Here is a 9,206-nt window from a genome sequence, read left to right as displayed (position 1 = left end):
AGGAGAGCCTATGCATGCAAATTTGAAAGGATTTCAAAAAAGGTTAAACCAAAAGGCTTATCGTGAATAGAAGGTTTACCTTCTGTAAACCAGAAATCCAAGTAAAAACACTACCACACATCTGAGGAGTTACTGTTAGAGGTTTGCCTTTTCGAATATATCACCATGCCAAGTTCATACATGGTTTCATGCCTGACCCTGACAGACTTGAAAGGGGAGGGATATTCACACGTGTCCTTCATTATCAAACCACCAATCCAAGTTTGAGAAAGCATAATTTTCTCTTCCTTTTCTTCTACTATATAAATGTCCTTCTGTACTTTAGCCATATGTATTTGTATGTGTGTGTGGTAGACTCTCCCTACTCCATCACTAAAATTACAATTTTTTTCCTGTTAGATTTACCTGCACTATTTTAAAATATTTTATTTTTTTTATTTTATGCGTATGAGTGTATTGCCTGCACGGATGTGAGTGCACCCGTGTCATGCAATGCCTCAGAGGTCAGAAGAGGGCGTCAGATTCCCCTAGAACTGGAGTTAAGGATGGTTAGAAGCTGCCATGTGGGTGCTGGGAATCAAACCCTGGTCCTCTGCAAGAGCAGGCAATGCTTTTAACCGCTGAGCCATATCTCCAGCCCCAACCTGTACTATTTTAACCCAAGGTATTTTGGGGGAAATAATGGGTCCTAGTTTTAATGAAAATGGTGAGACAAAGTGGCAGCTTCACATGATCTTCAAGTAAATAGAATCCCTGATGTAACTGGAAAGTAATATGTACTTTTAAAGGACAAAACAAGGACAAAACAAAAATCCGTGACAGCTTTCTTCTGTTCCTCACAAAATGAGTAGGCTTTGGCTCTGGAGTCTGTTAAGGCACAAAACCTGATAGATAGCTTTTGTTGGTGGCCTGCACCATTGATTTCGATTTTTAAAGAAAAGCTGTAATATTTAAATGAAAATGACAAGCCATTTTGTTTGAACTTGGAATCCCTGAATAGAGTTGGAAACTAACATCTTGTGTTTGAAAATGTCTGTTGCTTCAGTGAAAACCAAGTACAATGTAGTTTACATACAGTGCAAAAATCATGGGAAATGCCCTTGGAACAGACCCAACATCTTGATAGAGTCACAATGCTGTTTCAAAAATGGTTAAGGCTGAGGGCTGTCTGTTGGAGGCATTCATAACCACAGGGCTGGTGAATGCAATATCTGGATAATTCCTTTTGAAATATACCTGTGAAATAGGAAAACAGAGGAAAAAAGATGATTAGAAGTTTGAAAGTCCTCTCTGAGGCAACACACCTCTCAGAGCACTCGCTATAGGCGCAATTAGAACACAGGCATATGAGTACTGAGTGGGGGGGATCTGGCCCACTAAAGCCCTCCACAAGGCAGGGCTGAATGCCCAACAACTTGGAGATCCACTTTACTTCTGATCGCTTTGATTCCCAGATATGTTTTATCACTCTATTACATTGATAAGCAAAATCATTTTACTGACTCAAAACCCAGAGATAAATTAAAAAACGGGGACAAAGGGGCTGGGAAACGGAGCGTCTGCACGAAGGTTTCTCATTTTCGCGCATAAAATGAGCACAATAGATTTGGATGTTAATATCAGGTTGTAATCCTTATATTTTACAAACTCTGATTGACAAGCATTGAAATGCTGGCTTCTATGAAATATCCCGGCGTTTAATTTGTGCGGCAAAGCAGTCATCGGGCCCATAGAAATGTGATCTGTGGATAGTGGACCACAATAATGAAAAGAGAAGCCAAAGCTGTAACAATGACCCAACCAAGCAACTTCTCTAAAACGTAAGATGATACCAAATAATAGGGCAGTTCTTTGCTCAGCCTTTGAATTCCTGAATTCTACCAATTTCTAGCAGAACTAGAAGAGATACAGGTTTTCTGATAAATGTATAATGAGAACATAAAGGAAATGAATGCTGTCAGGTTTCTCTGTTCCACAATCATCCGTTTTTAGCAGCTGTATCATATCTGGGTTCCTTGACAGATGCGCATAACAAAATGAAATAATGTCAGGACTTGTGAGCGCTTATCTCCAAATGTGTTCGGGTGAAAAAGGACTTCAAATGTAATTTTTTTTTCTTCAAAGAAGAATGTGAAAAGTTTTGTTTGAGTCTTTAAAACAGAAAATGTAGCATCTATCAGCGCTGACACGTGTCAGGAGCTGAGTCTAAGTCATATGATTCTGGATCCCCTTTATAAAACCCCAGCTCTAAATTTATTTGTGGGTGCTGTCAACAGAGTTATCACTGGAAATAATGGGCTTCACATGCATAAAGAAGGTGTTGAGACACTATCTACATACTGTGTACATCTCCCTTTTACATAAAAATTCAATTTATGAAAATGTCATTCAACAAGAAAAATTAATTCTCCAATAATGATGGGATCCCAGTGGAACAGATTTGAGACTATTTATTTGCAAAACACAAGTTTTCAACCATAGAACTTTTAATTATTTTATTTATTTATTTTTTTAAAGTGTATGAGTGTATTGTCTGCATGTGTATAAGTGCACCCATGCCGTGCAATGCCTGTGGAGGTAAGAAGAGGGTGTCAGATCCCCTAGAACTAGAGTTACGGATGGTTGTTAGCCACCATGTGGGCACTGGGAATTAAATCTAGGTCTTCTGCAAGAGCAGCCAGTACTCTTAACTGTGGAGCCAGATGCTCTTAATTGTGGAGCCATCTCCCCAGCCCCAACATAGGAGTTTTTGTTTTCTTTTGTTTTGGGTTTTTTGGCCTTTTTGAGACAGGGTCTCCCTGTAGCCCCAGCTGTCCTGGAACTCACTATGTAGACCAGGCCGGCCTTGAACGCACAGAGATCTGCCTACCTCTGCCTCCCGAGTGCTGGGATTAAAGGCATGCACCATCATGCCTGGCCAACATAGGACTTTTTAAAGGTATGTATCTGTGTATTTAAAATTTGTATCCTCTCCTCCCACCTACTTTTTAAAACCACAGCAATATTTTGTGTGTTTGTCTATTTATGTACTCTAAAAGGGCTATCTCTTGGTTAAACTAAAAACAGCCAAAAGAACAAATGGCAATACAATTCATTTTCTCCTGCTGGAGAGCCCTCCCCAAATAAGTTGGTTCCTTCTCCCTAGCATTCTTGATGTAGTATTTTATAAAGGAAATACTGTTATTCACAATTCTTAGCTAAAATGGCCTCAGTTTCCTGGTCTGGGATGTTTTGCTGAAAACAACATCATGACTGCAAATTCTTAATTTAACTTTTCCTTTCTTCATTACTTACCATGTTTATAACATTCTAGATTGAGATGCAGCATCTGTTTTTTAAAGACAGAGTTTCAAGGATCCCAGGCTGGCCTTGAACTTGCTATGTAGTTGAAGCTGACCTTGGATTCCTGATCCCTGTCTCCACCTCCCAAATGCTGGGATTACAAGGCTTATGCCACCATGCCTGTTTGTGTTTGTTGTTGTTACATAGTGCTTGGGATTGAATCCAGGGATTCAGTGCATGCTAGGTGGGCACTCTACCAACTAAGCTACATTTGCAGCCTCCCAGTATCTTTTCACAGTGCAGGTACTGAAGCCAGCTGGTGACTTCATCAGGGTCCTTGTGTGGTAGGCTGAGCTTGGGCTGAAGGGGTCCAGTCTCTGCTCTCCCTTCTGAACCTACAGCTGATACTGCAAAATCTACTTAGTCTCCCTCCACACTGGCTGCCTCATCTGTAAAATGAGATAACAAAGACTTACCTCATAGGAACTAATTAATGGCTACAAACTGCAGGCTGAAAACATGCTGGGTTAAGTGTTGGGTGTGCTAATGAAAGCTGCTCAGAGAAGTAGCGGTTTAGTGCACGGAAAGTAACAGTGTTACAGGCTTGAAAGATGCAAACAAAACAACTGTGATTCCCTTTTGTGGACCTTTTGATATGATCTTTACAGAACCCCCAAGTTGTAGTTGAGGCACTGAGCTAATATGGGGGGTCAGGAGGCACAAAGACATAGCTGGGAGATGACTGAAGCTGAGTACCAGCACTTGCTAACTGGTAACTCTGAGATGTTACTAGGGCTCTCCTAGCTCAGTTTCTTCATGTGTCAACATGGTAACAATGCCCCATCAGAATGTTTGTGAAGACTGAAGGAAACATGCCATAAAAATCTCAAGTCTGGAGCAAGTGAATACTGACCCTCTTCTTCTTCCTCTTCTCTTTGGTTTATTCACCGTGTTTCTCTATCATCGATCAGGCCACCATATGTAAGTAGATCTTACTAAAGCAATAGAGCAAACCCCGCCCCCACCACTCTTTATGGACAAAGGAGAGCTGGGACTTCTATTTATATTATATTTGTAAGACATCATTCAGTGTGTTGAATTCTGGCACGTGACTGCTAGTTTGTCCTCACTAAGTGGTATGGCCCTGGATCAATCACAAGTAGCTCTCAAGGCCTTGAGATATTCAGCTGTTAAGGCAGGTCTGATTTTACTAGAGATGTAGAATCTCTGCTTTTAAGATAAGGGAGCAATGGATCACCGCATTCTTCTATACTCCTTTTAGAAATTACCTTAAATATCAAAGATACTGAGAAATTAAAAAAAAAAGTTTTCTCTCTCTCCTCTCCTCTCCCCTCCTAATTAATGTCCTATCCTCAACTATCTTGCAGCTATATGATTTACAAAAGCCTCATTTTATTCAAAACTGGAAATTGGGAATAATAATGAAAACAGCTTAAGAGCTGTAAAATAGGCCAGAAGTGGAAGAATGATGAATACTCACTGAGCAGATGACAATTAAGTGAAAAACAACTCAGTACAGTCAAGGAAAACGTGGCAGAACTGAGTGAGTCCTGGGACACATGGCAAAGCAGCAGACAGGTGTCATGACAAAGCCTGAGTTCACAGAGGTCAAAAGCAAGGAGAAAAATGAAAATATCAAAGAAATGACAGTTTTACTAAGGTAGCACAAAGATTAGCCACTGCTGGAAAAAAAAGAATGAGACATGGAAAGAGGATTGAGGAAGCAAAATAACTGGAAATTAATATTCAAAGAGGATTAGGGAGAAAATAGGTTTATAAAATTGACAAGGGGCATATAACACACACATGACAGCTACTGGAAGCAAAAACTAAGCAGAACTTAGCAGAACTAAGATAAAACCTACCTATAATTTCAATAAATATAAATGGGTTAAATTCATTTGATTTTTTAAAAAAGCTAAGATCACATCTCAGGACAAAACCTAACTCCATGCCATATGCAGAAGACACACAGTTAGATTGTAATGACAAAGATAGACAGCAAATGAAATCAGGTGAAGGGAGAAAGGCTCAATCTTAGTTTTGAGCCAGCTGGGCTTCAAGGCCAAAAACCTTAAATGAATCACAGAATGGCTGCTTGAGTGAAAGAAAATATAATTCATAGTGAAAACCCAAGTCATGAGCATTCAGGGGTTGAGAATAATAAAAATATTCAAAGCAAAAATAACAGAATAGTAAAGAGAGGTGTGGATAGTATGAGACAAATCACATCAGATGAACTAACATAGGGCAGAGAAGATCTCTATTGTGTAAGTAATAATGTAGATCTAATGGACAGTCACTAGGCTGCACACTTAAAGACAATATTCTGCCAGGTGTAGTGGTGCACACCTTTAATCCCAGCACTCTGTGAGATTGAGGCTAGCCTGGGATGGTCTATGTAGTGAGTTCTAGGTCAGATGGGGCTACAAAGTTGAGACCCTGTCTCAAACAAAACAAAACAAAGCAAAATTTAAAAAAAGACAATATTCCATATTTTAATGCCCAAAAGCCATTTATAAAGATTGTCAATCTACTAGGACATAAGAAAGTATAGGTAATTTCAAATAAGCAGGAATTACCAATTACATTATGTACCACAAAACAATTATGGTAGAAATGATGAATAAAATGGAAAGCACCCTGCTTGCCAGAAAACCTTCCTCTTCAATAGTTTACGGTACAAAGAGGCCATTAAAGCCCAAACTGTAGAAAATATATGTGAAAAAGAGCTTTGATGAAAAGCTCTGACTGATACTGGAATCTGTGAGGTAGAGCTAAAGTAGTATTCATATGAAAATTCAGAGCCTTAAATATTTATAAGCATTGTAATTAATATTTGTATTAACAAGCAAAAAAGAATATAAACAATTGTACTCAAGAAGTAAAAAGCAACCACAAAATAAACCCAAACAAGGACCTGATAAATAGAAAGTGAGCCAGGTAAGGTGATATACATTTTCAATTCTAGCACTCAGGGGGCAGAAGCAGGCAGATTTCTGTGAGTTCAAGGCTAACGCCTGATCTACATAGTGAGTTCCAAGCCAGCCAGGGCTACATTAATGAGACCCTGTCTCAAAAAATAAATAAATAAATAAAAATAAATAAATAAATAAAGAGTAGAAAATGATCAGCTGTAAAACAATATAAGAACTCGTAAATAAACAAGAGCTCATTCTCTGGGAAAAAAAATAACTAATATAATCAGAGGGGAAAATGGTAAGTAACGGGTGGAGAAAGGATATGTATAGCTTTGAAAAAGAATGAGGTAACTATTTGTAATATAATTAGTTATATAATATTAAATGAAAAAAAGGAAAGGAGGGCTGGGGCTGTAGCTCAGTGACAGAACATGTACTTAGCATATACAAGGCACTGGGTTTGATCCTCAGCAACACACACACACACACACAAGAGGAAGGAATAGTTGTCATCTGAAGCCCTTGAATTTCTCCCACCTTATCTGATATCCACAGTGTGAATCAGCTAGGCAGCCCTGGAGGCCCTGAATTGCAGATGGGGACCTTGAGGTGAAGTGGCATTGATGACTCCCATGTAAGGCCACTGCCTGCTAAATGCTTCCTGGCCTATTCACACAGGTCCAGGCTCTCAGAATCCAGGATGTTGGGATTTTCGTAACCTTTAGTTGTATCTGATAACTTCACAGACAGAGAAGTGGGAGCACAACCAAAAAAGTATGGAAACCTTAACAGGCTGGGAAGATAATGATGACATTCATTCTCCATTATGGGCAGAATTCATGGTGATTCCCTTTCTCGTAAAATCACGTGCTCAATCTCTAAATGCCAGACCCACAGAATTCAACTATATCTGAAGATAGGGTCCTTAAAGAGGTAAGTTAAAATGAGGTCACCAGGGCAGGCCCTCATCCATCATGGCTTATAAAAGAACTTTGTTAACACAATTCAGCAAACACACCCTTAAACTATATGCACCTGAAAAGTACTTTCTGTGCTTTTACTTGTAGCATCTGTAAAGGAAAAACTCAGTGATTCAGCACCAACCTCTTTAGAAAGGCATCTATGTGGTCAAGAATTTGTGATTTGGAAGTACCTTTGTCCAGATGTTGGGTTTGCTTTACAAAGGAATGAATTTTGATCTGTGAGAGTAAAGAGCTTGTTGACAGAGATTAATCTGCATGGTGTTACAGTTCTGAATGATGCAGAGATATTTGATCTCCTACATCTATGAGGTTAAAAACTTGACAGCTTGTTCTCCTAAGAGGACCCATGTGTGCAGAAAGAATTTTAGGATTTTCAGCTCAGGTGTGAATCGAGGTCTGTATCTCCCTCTGTCTTTCTATGGAGGGGATCTACACTAGAGGTGAGGCAGGGCTAAAATCCAGAGGGAAGTTCTGTCACTGTAGATGCTTAGGGGACAGGCCCATCTTGGATGCCAAATGAAACAATGGGTAGTGTTTTCAAATGCAGTACCTAGAGACACACATCAGCCTTGCCTGGCAATGAACCTTCTGCTCTCCATTGATCCAATCTGTGCCCTCACAGACCTCAACCCAATAACCTCATCAACTGTGTTTGTGGGGAATTGTCACTTTGAGAATCAACTGAGATCATATATGTAAGAACCAAATACATTCAGTGAAATAAATTCTAAAGAACTACACAAATGTTTAAGTGACCATTAACAGTGTTGAACTAGATAAAAGAGCATTATCAAGCGAGTTCTCATACTATGACCTGCATACTTTTCTGCATGTGCTACCCTTGAATTAAAATGTTGACTGAAATGAAAGAGTTATAATTGTCTTTGCTATGAACTCGGATAACATACAAACTGGGATAGTTGCTTTACTTGTTTGGGTTTTCAAACAAAACATATTGAAGCCAGGCATAGTGGTGCACACTGTTAATCCCAGCACTCAGGAGGCAGAGGTGAGATTAAGGCCAGTCTGATCAACATAGAGACTTCCAGGCCAGCCTTGGCTACAGGGAGATCCTGCCTCAAAAAACAAAACAAAAAAACAACCAACAAACCAAACAAAAAAACATGTTAAGGGGCTGAAGATATGGCTCAGTTGGTAGCTGGTAAAGTGCTTTCTGTGCAAGCCCCTGAGATTGGATCCTCCACCCCCAGAACCCATGTTCTGTTGTATGCCTGTAATTCTAGCACTGGGAAGCAGGGACAGGAGGATCCTGGGAGCTTTCTGGCCAACCAGTCTCACCAAATTAGTGAGCTTCAGGTTCAGTGAGGGACACTGTCTCAAAAAAAAAAAAGAAAAGAAAAAAAAAAATCACACAGAGAGATCAAAGAAGACACTGAAGGTCAACCTTAGGCCTTCATAAAAGGAAGGAAGGAAGGAAGGAGGGAGGGAGGGAGGGAAGAATGGAGTCTGTTGAACTGTATTATTTTACGTGATATAGATCTATCTAAAATTTGATAACCATTCATTACTTTTTTTTTTTTTTTTTTTAAAGATGGGAGGAATTAAACTCAGGGCCTTAGATATGCTAGGCAAGTACTTTGCTACTGAGCTACATTCCTAGTCCATAATAATCTATGTTTAAAAACAGAGATTTTGGGGGCCGGAAAGATGGCTCAGTGGTTAAGAGTACTAGCTGTTCTTGCAGAAGACGCAGGTTTGATTCCCAGCACCCACATGGCAGGCTGACAACCATCCATAACTCCAGTTACAGGGGACTGGACACCGGTGTCTGAGGACACCGCACGACACAGGTGCACTCGCATACATGCAGACATAACACTCATACACATAAAATAGAAATAAATTTAAAAAAATTTTTAAAAAACAGAGATTTTGAAGCCGGGCGTTGTGGTGCACGCCTTTAATCCCAGCACTTGGGAGGCTGAGGCAGGTGGATCACTGTGAGTTCAAGGCCAGCTGGGACTACAGGGAAACCCTG

The 9,206-nt window shown here is 39.8% G+C and overlaps 1 protein-coding gene across 1 annotated transcript in view; it reads right to left on the bottom strand.

Moving 5' to 3' along the window:
• Positions 1 to 522: 522 nt before the first annotated feature.
• Positions 523 to 9,206, bottom strand: part of LOC103736833 (multidrug resistance-associated protein 4) — a gene marked incomplete at its 5' end in the record, with an annotated part of 179,677 nt that continues 170,993 nt past the window's right edge. Inside the window, 1 exon segment of the mRNA XM_008836399.3 lies at positions 523 to 1,236. Within this exon segment, the coding sequence (XP_008834621.2) occupies positions 1,129 to 1,236 (108 nt within the window).

This window comes from Nannospalax galili, unplaced genomic scaffold (assembly GCF_000622305.1).
Source record: "Nannospalax galili isolate Female #2095 unplaced genomic scaffold, S.galili_v1.0 scaffold531, whole genome shotgun sequence".
NCBI classification, from domain to species: Eukaryota; Metazoa; Chordata; class Mammalia; order Rodentia; family Spalacidae; genus Nannospalax; species Nannospalax galili.
This window is presented reverse-complemented; position numbering and strand designations above follow the sequence as displayed.